Here is an 18,289-nt window from a genome sequence, read left to right as displayed (position 1 = left end):
ACGTCTCCTACATTCTCATCCAAATCATTAATATAAATGACAAATAACTGGACCTAGCACCGATCCCTGAGGCACACTGCTAGTCACAGGTCTCCAGGACAAGGAAGAAAATGTGTGCTTATGACAGGTGTCAGATAGAAAATACAGTTGAGAACCAAGAGGAATAGAGAAGGTTCAAAGAGGAAGTGAAAAAACACATTCGAAAAATGAAGAGAGATTATGGGAAAAGATTGGCAGCTAACCGAAAGAGGCTCATAAAGTCTTCAATAGGCACATAAATAGCTTTAAAAAGAAGAGTAGGGTTGATTAGGGAGCACAAAAGGGGATTTACACATGGAGGCTGGGGGCATGGCTGAGGTACTAAATAAACACTTTGTATCCGTCTTTCCCAAGAAGTTAGATGCTACGCAGGGCTTGGTTACAGACAAGGAAACCCTCTTCCTAAAAGGGTTCAAAATTGATAAGCAGGAAGTGTTAAATAGACTGGGTACTGAAAGTTTACAGGACACCAGGACCGGATAAGATACATCTACAAATATTGAAGTGAGAGTGGAAATTGCAGGGGTGCTGGGCATAATCTTCCAGTCTTCCCTAGACTCAGGGGTGGTGCCAGAGGACTGGAAAATTGCAAATTAAACGCCCCTGTTCAAAAAAGGTTGTCGGAATAGCCCTGGCAATTACAGGCCGTTCAGCATCGATGGTGGGGAAGCTTCTCGAAACAATTATACTGGATAGAATTAGCAGTCACATGGAAAAATATGGGTTGATTCAGAAGAGCCTTCTAAAGAGGAAATTGTATTTACTAACTTGCTGGAGTTTCTGAGGAAGTAACAGAAAGGGTCGATAAGGGTGATGCTGTTGATGTGGTGTTTTTTTTAGTTCATTCATGGGATGTACATGTCGCTGTTAATGTCCAAAAGTTGTGGTAAAATTATTTCACAATAAACTTGACAAAACTACGTTTCTGACAACAGGTAAAGGAAACTTGCCTGAAACGGCCTTTGCCAAGGAGAGACGCTTTCTGGGCTGTTCCAACCCACAAGCTGTTGAGCTCTTGTTCTTCGGAGAGGGTTTCTATCAAATGCTGAGGCTGGGTCACTGGGGGTCAACGTTTTCTTAGAGGTGTTCTGTCCGACTATGTGATTGGTGCTGTACGCTCTTCTTCTGGGAGGCATCTTTAATTCAATATCTTGAAAAATATTTTAAATACAATTTATATTTGGCAAATTTCAACTCATCAGTTTAATTATTTCTTGGTATTCTTGGTATCTTACAAATTCCAAAATATTCCATAGATATTGTTCAGGAATAAGGATTGTCACGATGATGTGATTGTGTATGAGTGATATCTATATGTAATTTCACCGACTGACCAACCATACACTGACTTTTTAAAAAGAACTTTTCTAAGACAAGAAAAGATGCCGTCTAAAGATGGCTGCCACAAGTCTCCTGATGTCCAATATTGTCAGTGAATAGTTTCTGGAATACGATTCAGACATGCCTTGACATCCTTCTCTGCAATTTCACACCACTTCAAAGTGATGTACTGAAATGCACTGGGCTTAACATTTACATTTCTCTAATGACTACCTCTCCCGGGAAATAGAAAGTCTGCTAGAATGTTGGTTACATGGAAGATATCTTTCTATCTCATCAAGATGGAAAATGACTCATTCTGGGGTTTGGAACATTACAGAATCTACTCACCCCTGACCATAGAACAAAAATACCATTGGTCCAGCCATTAGATTCACAAGCAATTTCTGAAATGATGCTGGGGAGAGAGAGGTCATGTAAATGCAGCAGCCATTTTGTAATCTCTTTAATGAAAGAGGAATCGGCCGTGAGTAGTCTTGAACATACACAAATGCAGCAGCAAGGAGCTCCCTTCTCTCATCTCCCATCTCTTGCAGTTTAAAAATCCAGCACAGAAGTAGTGAATTCTCCACTAAAAGGAACCACCAGTGCAAAATGCATTGAATTCTGGAAGATTCAAATTACAGATTAGAATGTAGTTTGGGGGCGTTTAAGAGATCCGTAGATAGGTTCATGGACGAAAAGAAATTGGTTTAGGTTGGAGGGTCACAGTTTTTTTTTTTTAACTGGTCGGTGCAACATCGTGGGCCGAAGGGCCTGTTCTGCGCTGTAATGTTCTATGTTCTATGTTCTATGAAAGAAAATACCTCTGACAGCTGCAGTTGTAAATGAGTTTCAATTCTGGGAATCTCAATATCATCACAGAACCACAGAAATGTTACTGTTCAGAAACAGACCATTCAGTCCACTATGCCTGTGCCAATCAAAACACAGGAAAAAAAATAGCCACTCATTTGAATTCCACTCTCCAGCACCTGGTCTGCAGTCTCGCAGGTTCCAGCATTTCAGATGCAGATTCAGGTGCCTTTTAAATGTGTTGAGAATTTCAGCCTCAATCACCAACTAAGGCCGTGAATTCCAGATGAAAAATATCTTTTGGGTGAAAAGATTTTTCCTCATGTCGCCTCTAATCCTTCTACTAATCACCTTAAATCTATGTTTTTTAAATATGCTCATGGGAAGTGGGTGTCTCTGGCTGGGTCAGCATTTATTGCCCAGGCTTCAGAGACAACCACATTGCTGTGGCTCTGGAGCCACATGTAGGCCAGACCAGGTAAGGACGGCAGATTTCCTTCCCTAAAGGACATTAGTCAATGACAATCGACAATGGTTTCATGGTCATCAGTAGACTCTTAATTCCAGATTTTTTTATCAAGTTCATATTTCACCATCTGCCATAGTGGGACTTGAACCCGGCCCCCAGAGTTTTAGCCTGGGTCTCTGGATTACTAATCTAGCGATAATAGCACTTTGCCACTACCTCCCCTGGTAACTGATCCCCTCAGCTAGGGGAAAAAAGTCTTTCCTATCTACCCTATTTAGACCCCCTCATAATTTTGTGCACCTCAATTAGGTCATAGAGTCATAGAGGTTTACAGCATGGAAACAGGCTCTTCGGCCCAACTTGTACATGCTGCCCTAAGCTAGTCCCAATTGCCTGCGTTTAGCCCTTATCCCTCTACACCCAGACAAAATTGTACCCGCCTCTACTACTACCTCTGGCAGCTTGTTCCAGACACTCACCACCCTCTGTGTGAAAAAATTGCCCCTCTGGACCCTTTTGTATCTCTCCCCTCTCACCTTAAACCTATGCCCTCTAGTTTTAGACTCCCCTACCTTTGGGAAAAGATATTGACTATCTAGCTGATCTATGCCCCTCATTATTTTATAGACTTCTATAAGATCACCCCTCAGCCTCCGACGCTCCAGAGAAAAAAGTCCCAGTCTATCCAGCCTTTCCTTATAACTCAATCCATCGAGTCCCAGTAGCATCCTAGTAAATCTTTTCTGCACTCTTTCTAGTTTAATAATATCCTTTCTATAATAGGGTGACTAGAATTGCACACAGTATTCCAAGTGTGGCCTTACCAACGTCTTGTACAACTTCAACAAGACATTCCAACTCCTGTATTCAATGTTCTGACCGATGAAACCAAGCATGCCGAATGCCTACTTCACCACTCTGTCCACCTGTGACTCCACTTTGAAGGAGCGATTAACATGTACGCTTAGATCTCTTTGTTCTGTAACTCTCTCCAACGCCCGACCATTAACTGAGTAAGTCCTGCCCTGGTTCAATCTACCAAAATGCATCACCTCGCATTTGTCTAAATCAGGGGTCTCCAAACCTTTCATTACAAGGGCCACATCGTATATTTTACACATTTTCGGGGGCCAAAGAAAAAAAATGAGTTTTATAAATGAACTGGCGATGATTAAGCCCATGAGATCGAATGAAATTCACTGTTGAAACAACAGGTTTCAGAACACAAGACATATCCACATATTTTCTGCACAATGCTTGTTGATGGATAGTGCAATGCAGAAACATGGGCTTTGAGAATCCACCAACCTCACAGGCTTTTGTGATTTGTCCAAGCAAACGTTTCTTCACCCCAGTCATGTTCTTTCCTCCATCAATTGTCACACATTGCAGTTTATTCCATTCCAGGTTATATTCTAACACAGCTTTTTGCAATTCTTTGAAGATGTCTTCTCCAGTTACTGTGCTGTGCATGCTATGCACTGATGCTAATTCTTGTGTCACATTAAATTCACTGTCAACGCCACGGATGAATACTAGGAGTTGTGATGTGTCACACACATCAGTCGATTCATCAAGTGCGAGAGAATACAACTGAAAATTTCTTGCTTTGTCTGCAATTTGATGAAATATATTGCTTCCTATATCCTCAATTCTACGAGCAACAGTATTTGGTGCAAGACTGATGATTTTGAACAGATTTACTTTTTCTGGGCATAACTCTTCCATTGCTTCCATTATCCACTCTTTGATGAGATCTCCATCGGTGAATGGCTTTCCTCTTTTAGCCAACACATAAGCTAGTTTGTAATTGGCCCTGGTTAAATCTTCATTTTTAGTTATCTTCTGCATAAAAAAAGCTTCTTGGGAAAGCAACCTGCTTCAAATTTTTCCGAACGCTGTGTTCCTGTGAATTGGGAAAAACTTGGTTCATGTTTGGTCTCATAGTGCCGACGTACATTGTACTCCTTCAAAACTGCTACAGTTTCATTGCATATGACACACGAGGCTTTATCACCTGCTTGCACAAAGAAATACTTTATACCCCATTCTTCATTAAACAGGCGGCACTCACTGTCCACTTTTCTTTTCTTTTTTCCTTCCATAACTGCATTGGTCTGAATTGCCGCCATCATTGTCATTGTCCTCGCTCATTTCAGACAGATGGTGCTTACGGATTGGATAAAGCAGCTGTCACTCAGTCAATGCAGAGCGGCAATTGGATAACAGATGTCTCAATTGCTGATTCGTTTAACGAACTGTCAGTCACAGGACAGCAGCTCTGATTGGACAACAGGCTGGTAAAGAGGGCGGGGATTCCCATGGGTCCATCAGACACCACGCAGAGCAGCAGCAAATGTACGGCCTGTGGCCTGCGTCCCCGCATCCGGATCCTGAGTCAGTGGCGGGGTTTCCGGACGCTGGAGTGTTTTTGGCAGCGGGAATCCCGTCCCGCCCCAATGGCTGCGGGCCAGATGTTAGCCCGCTGCGGGCCGGATGTGGCCCACGGGCCGTAGTTTGGAGATCCCTGGTCTAAATTAAACTCCAAATGCCATTCGTCAGCCCACTGGCCCAATTGATCAAGATCCCATTGCAATTGGAGATAACTTTTTTCACTGTCCACTATGCCACCAATCTTAGTGTCATCTGCAAACTTACTAACCATGCCTCCTATATTCTCATCCAGATCATTAATATAAATGACAAATAACTGTGGACCCAGCACTGATCCCTGAGGCACACCGCTGGTCACAGGCCTCCAGTTTGAAAAAACAACCCTCTACAACCACCCTCTGGCTTCCGTCAAGAAGCCAATTTGGTATCCATTTAGATACCTTACCCTGGATCCCGTGAGATTTAAACTTATTCAACAACCTACCATGTGGTACCTTGTCAAAGGCCTTGCTAAAGTCCACGTAGACAACATCAACTGCACTGCCCTCATCTACCTTCTTGGTTACCCCTTCAAAAAACTCAATTAAATTTGTGAGACATGATTTTCCACTCACAAAGCCATGCTGACTGTCCCGATCAGCCCTTGCATCTCTAAATGCCTGTAGATCCTGTCTCTCAAAATACCTTAATAAGAGTTTTAACAACACCAGGTTAAAGTCCAACAGGTTTATTTGGTAGCAAATGCTATTAGCTTTCGGAGCACTGCTCCTTCGTCAGATGGAGTGGAAATCTGCTCACAAATAAGGCAGACAGAGACACAAACTCAAGTTACAGAATACTGATTAGAATGCGAATCTTTACAGCTAATCAAGTCTTAAAGATACAGACAATGTGAGTGGAGAGAGCATTAGGCACAGATTAAAGAAATGTGTATTGTCTCCAGACAGGACAGCCAGTGAGATTCTGCAGGTCCAGGCAAGCTGTGGGGGTTACCGATAGTGTGACATGAACTCAAGATCCATGCAGACGCGGACAACGGATGAATGAACACCGTTCGACAATCACCAGGCAAGACTATTCTCTTCCTGTGGAGGAGCACTTCAGCGGCCACAGGCATTTGGCCTCTGATCTTCGGATAAGCATTCTCCAAGGCGGCCTTCAGAACACACGACAGCGCAGAGTCGCTGAGCAGAAACTGATAGCCAAGTTCGGCACACATGTGGACGGCCTCAACCGGGATCTTGGGTTCATGTCACACTATCGGTAACCCCCACAGCTTGCCTGGACCTGCAGAATCTCACTGGCTGTCCTGTCTGGAGGCAATACACATTTCTTTAACCTGTGCCTAATGCTCTCTCCACTCACATTGTCTGTATCTTTAAGACTTGATTAGCTGTAAAGATTTGCATTCTAATCAGTATTCTGTAACTTGAGTTTGTGTCTCTGTATGCCTTATTTGTAAGAGTTTTAACAATGCCAGGTTAAAGTCCAACAGGTTTATTTGGTAGCAAATACCATAAGCTTTCAGAGCGCTGCTCCTTCGTCAGATGGAGTGGAAATGTGCTCTCAAACAGGGCACAGAGACACAAAATCAAGTTACAGAATACTGATTAGAATGCAAATCCCTACAGCCAGCCTTATTTGTGAGCAGATATCCACTCCATCTGACAAAGGAGCAGCGCTCCGAAAGCTAATGGCATTTGCTACCAAATAAACCTGTTGGACTTTAACCTGGTGTTGTTAAAACTCTTACTGTGTTTACCCCAGTACAACGCCGGCATCTCTGCATCTCAAAATACCTTCCAACAATTTACTCACCACAGATGTGAGGCTCACTGGCCTGTGGTTCCCAGGCTTTTCCCTGCAGTCCTTTTTAAACAAAGGCACAACATTCGCCACCCTCCAATCTTCAGGCACCTCACCCGTGACTATCGATGATTCAAATATCTTGGCGTGGGGACCCATAATTTCTTCCCTAGCCTCCCACAACGTCCTGGATACACTTCATCAGGTCCCGGGGATTTATCTACCTTGATGCACTTTAAGACTTCCAGCACTCCTTCTCTATAATATGTACACTGCTCAAGACATCACTATTTATTTCCCAAGTTCCCTAACATCCATGCTTTTCTCAACAGTAAATACTGATGAGAAATATTCATTTCGGATCTCACCCATCTCTTGTGGATCCGTACATAGATGACCTTGTTGATCCTTAAGAGGCTCTACTCTCTCCCTTGTTACTCGTTTGCCCTTTATGTATTTGTAGAAGATCTTTGGATTCTCCTTTGCCTTATCTGCCAAAACAATCTCGAGTCCCCTTTTTGTCCTCCTGATTTCTCTCTTAACTCTACTCCTACACCCCCTATACTCTTCAAGGGATTCACTTGATCCCAGCTGCCTATGCATGTCATGTGCCTCTTTCTTCTTCTTGACCAGGGCCTCAATATCCCGAGTCATCCAGGGTTCTCTACTTCTGCCAGCCTTGCCCTTCACTCTAAGAGGTGGCGGATGGAGTTTAATGCGGAGAAGTGTGAGGTAATTCACTTTGGTAGGAATAACAGATGTGTTGAGTATAGGGCTAACGGGAGGACTTTGAATAGTGTGGAGGAGCAGAGGGATCTAGGTGTATGTGTGCATAGATCCCTGAAAGTTGGGAATCAAGTAGATAAGGTTGTTAAGAAGGCATATGGTGTCTTGGCGTTTATTGGTAGGGGGATTGAATTTAGGAGTCGTAGCGTTATGTTGCAACTGTACACAACTCTGGTGCGGCCGCACTTGGAGTACTGTGTGCAGTTCTGGTCCCCACATTACAGGAAGGATGTGGAGGCTTTGGAGAGGGTGCAGAGGAGGTTTACCGGGATGTTGCCTGGTATGGAGGGGAGATCCTATGAGGAGAGGCTGAGGGATTTGGGATTGTTTTCGCTGGAAAGGCGGCGGCTAAGAGGGGATCTTATTGAAACATATAAGATGATTGGAGGTTTAGATAGGGTGGATAGTGATAGCCTTTTTCCTCTGATGGAGAAATCCAGCACGAGGGGGCATGGCTTTAAATTGAGGGGGGGTAGTTATAGAACCGATGTCAGGGGTAGGTTCTTTACCCAGAGGGTGGTGAGGGATTGGAATGCCCTGCCAGCATCAGTAGTAAATGCGCCTAGTTTGGGGGCGTTTAAGAGATCCGTAGATAGGTTCATGGACGAAAAGAAATTGGTTTAGGTTGGAGGGTCACAGTTTTTTTTTTTAACTGGTTGGTGCAACATCGTGGGCCGAAGGGCCTGTTCTGCGCTGTAATGTTCTATGTTCTATGTTCTAAGAGAAATGTGTTTACCCTGAACCCTGGTTAACACACTTACCAGACATCCCTTTGCCTTCCCACAGACTCCCCCAATTGACTTTTGAAAGTTCCTGCCTGGTACCATCAAAATTGGCCTTGCCCCAATTTAGAATTTTAACTTTTGGGCCAGACCTATCATTCCCCATAGCTATCTTAAAACCAATAGAATTATGGTCACTGCTCCCAAAGTGATCCCTCACTAACACTTCTGTCACCTGTCCTTCCTTATTTCCCAAGAGGAGGTCAAGTTTTGCCCCCTCTCTAGTCGGGCCATCCACATACTGAATGAGAAATTCCTCCTGAATACACTCAACAAGTTTCTCTCCATCCAACCTTCTAATACTATGGCTGTCCCAGTCAATGTTGGGAAAATTAAAATCTCCGACTATTACCACCCTATTTTTCTTGGAGCTATCGGTAATCTTCTTACATATTTGCTCCTCTATTTCCTGCCAACTATTTGGGGGCCTATAGCACAACCCTATCAAAGTGATTCCTTCCTTCTTATTTCTCAGTTCTACCCATATACACTCAGTGGCCGAGCCCTCGGATATATCCCCTCTCAGTACGGCCGCGATGTTTTCCCTAATCAAAAGTGCAACTCCCCCTCCTCTCTTACCTCCTGTTCTATATTTCCTATAGCATCCGTACCCTGGAACATTGAGCTGCCAGTCCTGTCCCTCCCTTAGCCATGTTTCAGTAATTGCGATAATATCCCAGTCTCGTGTACCCATCCATGCCCTGAGCTCATCTGCCTTGCCCATCAGGCCTGCTTTGGAGAGAGTACAGAAAAGATTTACCAGGATGTTGCCTGATGTGGAGGGCATTAGCTATGAGGAGAGGTTGGAGAAACTTGGTTTGTTCTCACTGGAGCGACGGAGGTTGAACAAAGAACAAAGAACAAAGAACAATACAGCACAGGAACAGGCCCTTCGGCCCTCCAAGCCCGCGCCGCTCCCTGGTCCAAACTAGATTCTTTTGTATCCCTCCATTCCCACTCCGTTCATGTGGCTATCTAGATAAGTCTTAAACGTTCCCAGTGTGTCCGCCTCCACCACTTTGCCCGGCAGCGCATTCCAGGCCCCCACCACCCTCTGTGTAAAATACGTCCTTCTGATATCCGTGTTAAACCTCCCCCCCCCTCACCTTGAACCTATGACCCCTCATGAACGTCACCACCAACCTGAGAAAAAGCTTCCCACCGTTCACCCTATCTATGCCATTCATAATTTTATACACCTCCATTAGGTCACCCCTCATCCTCTGTCTTTCCAGTGAGAACAACCCCAGTTTACCCAATCTCTCCTCATAACTAAGCCCTTCCATACCAGGCAACATCCTGGTAAACCTCCTCTGCACTCTCTCTAAAGCCTCCACGTGCTTCTGGTAGTGTGGCGACCAGAACTGGGCGCAGTATTCCAAATGCGGCCGAACCAACGTTCTATACAACTGCAACATCAGACCCCAACTTTTATACTCTATGCCCCGTCCTATAAAGGCAAGCATGCCATATGCCTTCTTCACTACCTTCTCCACCTGTGACGTCACCTTCAAGGATCTGTGGACTTGCATACCCAGGTCCCTCTGTATATCTACACCCTTTATGGTTCTGCCATTTATCGCATAGCTCCCCCCTACGTTAGTTCTACCAAAATGCATCACTTCTCATTTATCTGGATTGAACTCCATCTGCCATTTCTTTGCCCAAATTTCCAGCCTATTTATATCCTTCTGTCGCCTCTGACAATGTTCCTCACTATCTGCAAGTCCAGCCATTTTTGTGTCGTCCGCAAACTTACTGATCACCCCAGTTACACCTTCTTCCAGATCGTTTATATAAATCACAAACAGCAGAGGTCCCAATACAGAGCCCTGCGGAACACCACTAGTCACAGGCATCCAGCCGGAAAAAGACCCTTCCACTACCACCCTCTGTCTTCTGTGATCAAGCCAGTTCTCCACCCATCTAGCCACCTCCCCCTTTATCCCATGAGCTCCAACCTTTGCACCATCCTACCATGAGGGACTTTGTCAAACGCTTTACTAAAGTCCATATAGACGACATCCATGGCCCTTCCCTCATCAACCATTCGAGTCACTTCTTCAAAAAACTCCACCAGGTTAGTGAGGCATGACCTCCCTCTCACAAAACCCATGCTGACTATCGTTAATGAGTTTATTCCTTTCTACCCTTTGTGAAAGGTAGGTCGTGCCTCACAAACCTCATTGAGTTCTTTGAGAAGGTGACCAAAGAGGTGGATGAGGGTAAATCGGTTGATGTGGTGTATATGGATTTCAGCAAAGCATTTGATAAGGTTCCCCATGGTAAGCTCTTGCAGAAAATACGGACACATGGGATTGACGGTGATTTAGTGGTTTGGATCAGGAATTGGCTAGCTGGAAGAAAACAGAGGGTGGTGGTTGATGGGAAATATTTATCCTGGAGTTCAGTTACTAGTGGTGTACCGCAAGGATCTGTTTTAGGGCCACTGCTGTTTGTCATTTTTATTAATGACCTGGATGAGGGCATAGAAGGATGGGTTAGTAAATTTGCGGATGACACTAAAGTCGGTGGAGTTGTAGACAGTGCGGAGGGAAGTGGCAGGTTACAGAGGGACATAAATTAGCTGCAGAGCTGGGCTGAGAGGTGGCAAATGGAGTTTAATGCTGAAAAATGCGAAGTGATTCACATTGGAAGGAGTAACAGGAATACAGAGTACTGGGCTAATGGTAAGATACTTGGTAGTGTGAATGAACAGAGGGATTTGGGTGTCCATGTGCATAGATCCCTTAAAGTTGGCACCCAGGTTGATAGGGTTGTTAAGAAGGCGTATGGTGTGTTAGCTTTTATTGGTAGAGGGATTGAGTTTCGGAGCCAGGAGGTCATGTTGCAACTGTACAAATCTCTGGTGCGGCCGTATTTGGAGTATTGCGTACAGTTCTGGTCGCCGTATTATAGGAAGGATGTGGAAGTGTTGGAAAGGGTGCAGAGGAGATTTACCAGGATGTTGCCTGGTATGGTGGGAAAATCGTATGAGGAAAGGCTGAGGGGCTTGAGGTTGTTTTCGTTAGAGAGAGGATGGTTAAGAGGTGACTTAATAGAGGCATACAAGATGATCAGAGGATTAGATAGGGTGGATAGTGAGAGCCTTTTTCCTCAGATGGTGATGGCTAACACTAGGGGACATAGCTTTAAATTGAGGGGTGATAGATAGAGGACAGATGTTTGAGGTAAGTTCTTTACTCAGAGAGTAGTAAGGGCGTGGAATGCCCTGCCTGCAGCAGTAGTGGACTCGTCAACATTAAGAGCATTCAAATGGTTATTGGATAAACATATGGATGACCTTGGAATGGTGTAGGTTAGATGGGCTTTAGATTGGTTTCACTGGTCGGCGCAAGATCGAGGGCCGAAGGGCCTGTACTGCGCTGTAATGTTCTATGTTCTATGTTCTAAATGCGCATACATCCTATCTCTAAGAATCCTCTCCAACAACTTCCCTACCATGGACGTCAAGCTCACCGGCCTATAATTTCCCGGGTTATCCTTCCTACCCTTCTTAAATAACAGGACCACATTAGCTATTGTCCAATCCTCTGGGACCTCACCTGTGTCCAGTGACGAGACAAAGATTGAGGGGAGACCTGATAAAAGTCTACAAGATTATGAGAGGCATGGACAGAGAGGATAGTCGGAAGCTTTTTCCCAGGGTGGAAGAGTCAATTACTAGGGGGCATAGGTTTAAGGTGCGAGGGGCAAGTTTTAAAAGAGATGTACGAGGCAGATTCTTTACACAGAGAGTGGTGGGTGCCTGGAACTCGTTGCCAGGGGAGGTAGTGGAAGCGGATACGGTAGTGACTTTTAAGGAGCGTCTTGACAAGTACATGAATGAGATGGGAATAGAGGGATATGGGCCCCAGAAGCGTAGGGAGTTTTGGTTAAGTCGGGCAGTATGGTCGGTGCAGGCTTGGAGGGCCGAAGGGCCTGTTCCTGTGCTGTAATTTTCTTTGTTCTTTATTCTTGCATTGAAATAAATGCAGTTTAATCTGGACTTCCCTTGCTCTCTGTCTTCCTTCTGTCTGATCTGTCTGGTACTAGGATTACTGCCACTGCTTTTACTACTTAATGTGCTCTCTTTAACTTGCGTGCTGTCCTCAAACTTCTCATTTGTCTCCCCACTGCTTTGGATCCCACCCCCCTGCCAAACTAGTTTAAACCCTCCCGAGTAGCTCTAGCAAATCTCCCCGCCAGGATGTTAGTCCCCCTCCAGTTCAGATGTAATCCATCCCTCTTGAACAGGTCAGCCCTTCCCCAGAAAAGATCCCAATGATCCAAAAATCTAAATCCCTGCCCCCTGCACCAGCTCTCAAGCCACGCATTCATCTGCCTCATCCTCCTATTCCTACTCTCACTAGCACGTGGCACCGGTAGTAGTCCCGAAATTACTACCTTCGAGGTCCTGCACGTTAACCTTCTGCCTAACTCTCTATATTCACACTTCAGGACCTCATCCCTTTTCCTACCTATGTCATTGGTACCAATATGTACAACGATCTCTGGCTGCTCACCCTCCCCCTCAAGAATGTCCTGCAATCGCTCAGAGACGTCCTTGACCCTGGTACCAGGGAGGCAACACACCATCCTGGAGTCTCGATTGCGGCCACAGAAACGTCTGTCTGTGCCTCTAACTAGCGAGTCCCCTATTACTACTGCTCACTTGCCCTTTGCCCGACCCTGTCCCACAGCAGAACCAGCTGTGGTGTCACAGGCCTGGCTGCTGCTGGTATCTCCCCCTGACAGGCTCTCCCCCTCAACAGCATCCAAAATGATATATCTGTTTGAAAGGGGAATAGACACAGGAAACTCCTGCACCACCTGCCTGCCTCTCCTGGCAGTCATCCATCTACCAGTCTGAACCTATGGTGTGACAACCTCCCTGTAACTAGTGTCTATCACACTCTCTGCCTCCTGTGTGCTCCGCAGTGCATCGACCTGCTGCTCCAACCGGACAATGCGGTCTGTGAGGAGATGCAACTGGACACACTTCCTGCAGACAAAGTTGTCAGGGAGACTAGATTGCTCCCTAATTGCCCACATCTGGCAGGAGGAGCATGAATCATTCTGCTTATCTGTTAGTAGCAGAGTGGTACAGTGCAGGTTTTATGTTTCTCTTGTAGAAAATTTTTGTTAGACGAATTGAGATCTGTTGTCACTTACCAGCTGTTCAGAGAATCCAAAATAAATAAACACTTCTCCTAGCTTCTCAATGGTCTTCTCAGCTGAGGTAGATGTCATCACAGCGACCTCTGGTCATTTGACATGAGCATTGGCCATTATTGAGAACACATATCCTTCGAAAGGTCCTGCAAAATCCACATGCACAGGCTGCCAGACCTCTTCAGGCCATTTGGAAGGATGCAGTGGGGCACTGGAAGAATATGGTCCAGCTTTCTCCACAATTTCCGCATCCAGTCCAGGCCACCAGATATAACTGCTTGTTATTTCCTCCATGTGGATGGTACTGTGTTGTCTCACATGTAGCTTCTCTAACACCTGCTCTCTCCATTTTGGAGGGATGATCACTCTGGGTCCCCATCAAAGACATCCCGACTGTACTGATAGCTCCAACCGCCTGGAGTGGTACGGCTTCACGTTAGCTGTTAGTTCTGAGGTCTTCCCTCGTGATACCATATCCATCACTTTGGAGAGTATCAACGTGTGTTGTCTCACTTGTCTAGAAATGACTGGTGTGCTATCTACTTGTTCAAAGTAGAAGATATTTCCTCTTGAGCAGTCTGACAAATTACTGGGCAGTAACAGAAAGACCATCCGCATTACTGTGTAAGCCTGACTGTTGATAGTTGATTATGTCAATTTGTGCAGAAAAGCAATGCCCATCTTTGCAACAAGTGACGGAATTTGTGTTCCAAATGGTAGTGAGTGGACGATGGTCTGTCAACAATGTAAATTCTCTCCCAAACAGGAACTGATGGAGGGGGTGATTCTCCCAAAAGTGCAGAATTGGTGGGAAAACTGTTCTAGATCCCGACTGTTCTGTCAGTTCAGCTTCTCACCTGAATCTCCGCACTCTGTGCAATGCAGGAGTCCCAGTCGTGAATCTTATTAAAAACCCGGGGGGGGGGGGGGCCTATTCACGCCGGAGTTTGACAGTTCTGGAATTCTGCGCATGCACAGTGGTCCTGATCTGTCAGACTCCCCGTTTGCTGGCCAGCCCGGGACCCCCGCAATGCTGCCCCACTAGCCCCCCCACCACGGCCCGATCGCGGCACCCACAGCAATTCCCGAGCCAGCCCTGACCCCCCCCTGTCTCGGAGTGCCCCAATGTTCAGGCCCCACTCCCCAGCAGTGACGATTCCCCTAACCCTCATCCCGGCAGATCCCTCGCGCCCCCCCCCCGACCCGCTGACCCCCCCAGGGTCAGAACCCCCTGCAGGGAGGCCCACCTCCCACCAGCCCGCCCCAATTGCTGCCCCTCCTCCATCCCAGACCGATCCTGTCTGCAGAGTGGCAGTGGGACTCCCCCCAACCCCACCAATCGCCCCTCAGCCCCGCCCACAATAAGCCCCGTGCCTTGGCACTGCTTGATGCCCGATGGGCAGTGCCAAAGTGCCCCCTGGGCATGGCCACTTTGCCCCTTGGGCAGTGCCAGGGGCACAGACTGGCACTGCCAGGGTGCCCATGCCCAGGGGGCACCACCCCACCACCGCCCAACCCCATGGGGGGCCCCAATTGCCCCCCCTTCATTCCGGCGGGGTCTCCCGTTAGTTCCCCGAACGTGGGGAGCTAGTCTAAACCCCGCCGAAGTGAAATACTCCTGGTGGGGTGGGAGATTCGATTGGGACCCGAAAGGTCCCGATAATTAATTAATCTATATATTTAAAATAGATTAAAAACAGATTTAAATGACTTACCTGCCTTCCCGCCGGTTTCCAGCGTGGCCTGACCAGCGACTGTTCGCCGGTGTTCCCTGCGCATGCGCAAATCTCCATTCAAGGTCACCGATGTGCGTCTCCCGGCCGGACCCGCCAGAAAAGTGGCACGCCGTAATGGGAGAATAGTGGCCGGAATTTCTGTCTTCCAAAGATGATCCTTAATGCTTCCCATTCAATTTGGGAAAAGTTACTCTCAGCTTTGCTTAAGGTTTGAAAGGCAAAAACAATGGATTTTTCTTCACCCGATGGCCTGATGTGGGAGACCAGTCCCACACCATATGGAGATGTATCACGAGCTAACTGTGTGGGTAAAGTAGAATCAAAGGGCCCAATTTTACCATTTTGAGACTAAGTGCCAGGTGCGGGCGCCAAATAGATCCCAGTCCGGAGGCCGCGCTCCACCCCCCCCCCATATCCTTTTTTCCGACGCCGGTCCAGTGGGCGGGGCTTAGCGCCGCCGGAACGATAGGAGCTCCAAACTGCGCATGCGGGGTGGGGGGGGTTGAGGGGAGGGGGTGTGATGTATCATCCCATGGATGGGGGAGGCGGGGAGAGAGGGTGTGACTCTCATCCTCTGGCTGCAGACACAGCGGAACCCCCCGACCACAGGATGAGAGTCACACCCCCTCTCCTCCCCATGGGATGATACATCACACCCCCTCATCCCCCCCCCCACCAGAGTTCCAACTAGGCCCGCCCCCCCTCCTCCGGCAGACGCCAGCGGACCTGTGTGAAGCCCGGTCTGTTCAGCGGTGGCTCGAAGTCAGTTTGAGCAACGTGCTGCAGGCTGTCGAAGGACTGAAGGTGAGCGGGAAGGATGGTGGAGGGAGACCACGATCGAGGTAGGTTAGGGGTGTGCTCTGCCGGGGGTACCTGCCTCCCAAAGGGGTCCAATCCCGGGGGGGGGGGGGGGGGGGGGGGGTCTGCCGGGGTTGGGGGGGGGGTCCATGAAGGGTGGGCCTCGGCGATTGGAATAAAAGTCCAAATCGGACTTTTATACAGCAGGTCGCTTAATGCGCGGATGTGAATTGGGCCGCACGGTGGTAGACTGGAAATCGGCGGTAGGGTTCGGCGGGAGCTTCATTAAGTCAATTTAAATGCATGCAAATGCATTTAAGTCGGCGCGCCGGTCGATTCAGGCGCGCATCAGAACCGCGTCAAAATCAGCTGTCGGTAAAGGCGCGATTTGCAAAAACTCTGGTGCGGATCGCGTTTTAGGCCCGACGCCCGACTTTACCGCGATTTGGTAAAATCAGGCCCAATATGTGTCAGAACGCCAGGCCTAAGGAAAACTCCTTTGACTTGCACGGAAGTGTTATTGCAGCGATCCAATCACTTCCATATCTGGTTCTGGCAGAAGAAATTATGTAATGGTTTCAGAATTGTTGCCAAGTTTGGGACAAATCTTCCATAACAATTCAACAATCCAGGAAGGAATATAACTGATTAATATTCTGAGGTGTGGACCCCTTTGTGATGGCCTTAACCTCAGAAGCAGATTTGTGAAGGACAATGGCATCAATCACAAGTCCCAAATACTCAGACTATCTACATTTGGTTTGTATGTTTTAGTGCCGGTTTACTAGGTTACATTAAACTACGCTCAGGAAAGTGGGCACCATTAAACTGTTATTGTTCGCTGTGCAAAATAGTCAAAAGGCTCAGTATAAGAGCTCCATCGCTCCACATTCCCATCAAAGGGTCACTCGATGCTGAAAACTCCTGCCAGTGCAGCTTTCCCGTATGCACACTTTATAACCCGTTTCCAGCAGCTAGCTCAATTTTCTTACACACAAGAAGCAGGATCAGAATTCAGCCTCTTATTTATCATAGCCAGTTCTGTGATCTACTTGCAGAGTATTGCTTACTCATATCCAAGTAGCCTCTTAGTCTCCTTAGCATGCTAAAAGTTTTCTTTCTCGACTTTTCCGTGGTTAATTTCTTGTTCCTGGGTGGCTAGCAAGTGCACATCTATAGTCCGCATCGACAGTGTTTGTTGTGTGTTGGAGATGTGATACTTGGGACAGACTTTGGTTAAAAACGAATGGAGTTTTATTAATGGTGTGTGATCTCTTCCATGGCCGCCCCCTTCTCTCTCTGTTACCCATGCTAGGTCCATTGCATTGTTTCTGCTGTGTACATTAAGACAGCAGAGCTCCAGTGAGCCAATAGGAATAAATACAAATAGATAACAGATGGCAGTGCTTCCTATACATCCTTTTTCACTCTGCATCACATCCTGTAAATCAACTAACAAGTTACTATGTACATCCCTGATAGGCCCCACCTTTTCCTTAGTTATTCTCTTGCTTTTAATGTACTAGTAAAACATCTTCGGATTTTCTTTGATTTTACCTGTAATATTATTGAATGGTGGGGCAGGCTCAAAGGGCTGAATTTGCCTATTTCTGCTCCTAATTCCTATGTTCCTATGTAATTTTTTTTGAGTTCTCTCTTTGATTTCCTAGTTTCCATTTTTATTTCACCCCTGTACCTCAGAAACATTGAAACCAGAAGCAGGAGGAGGCCATTCGGCCCTTCAAGCCTGCTCCACCATTCATTTTGATCATGGCTGATCATCAAATTCAATATCCTGATTCCCCTTTCCCCCCATATCCCTTGATCCCTTTAGCACCAAGAAGATGCTTTATACTTTCTGCAGTATTGAGTCCTGTGTGACTGTCATAAGTTTTCTTATTCTGCTTTATTTTGGCCTGTGTGCTTCTGGATAACCGGGGAGGGGGGCTTTCGGTTTGGCCATGCCACTATTTTTCTTGTTATGGGGACATGTTTACATTGTGCCCACAGAATTTCACCTTTCACTGACTCCCAACTGACAGTTTTTCCTTCTAAAAGCTGTGTCCAGTCCACCGTCATCAGATCATCTCTCAGCTTTGTAAAACATGTCTTTCCCCAGTTTAGAATTTTTAGTCTTCTATCTTTGTCCTTTTCCGTAATAATGCTCA

The 18,289-nt window shown here is 46.6% G+C and overlaps 1 protein-coding gene across 1 annotated transcript in view; it reads right to left on the bottom strand.

Annotated features, from left to right (window-relative positions):
- Positions 1 to 18,289, bottom strand: part of vwa5b1 (von Willebrand factor A domain containing 5B1) — a 264,352-nt gene that overhangs the window by 108,151 nt on the left and 137,912 nt on the right. The window contains exon 13 of the mRNA XM_078239726.1: positions 990 to 1,189. Within this exon, the coding sequence (XP_078095852.1) occupies positions 990 to 1,189 (200 nt within the window). The remainder of the gene's footprint in view (positions 1 to 989; positions 1,190 to 18,289) is intronic.

This window comes from Mustelus asterias, chromosome 22 (genome assembly GCF_964213995.1).
Source record: "Mustelus asterias chromosome 22, sMusAst1.hap1.1, whole genome shotgun sequence".
Taxonomy (NCBI): Eukaryota; Metazoa; Chordata; class Chondrichthyes; order Carcharhiniformes; family Triakidae; genus Mustelus; species Mustelus asterias.
Note: the sequence above shows the minus strand (reverse complement) of the source record. Positions and strands in the feature narration are given on the sequence as shown.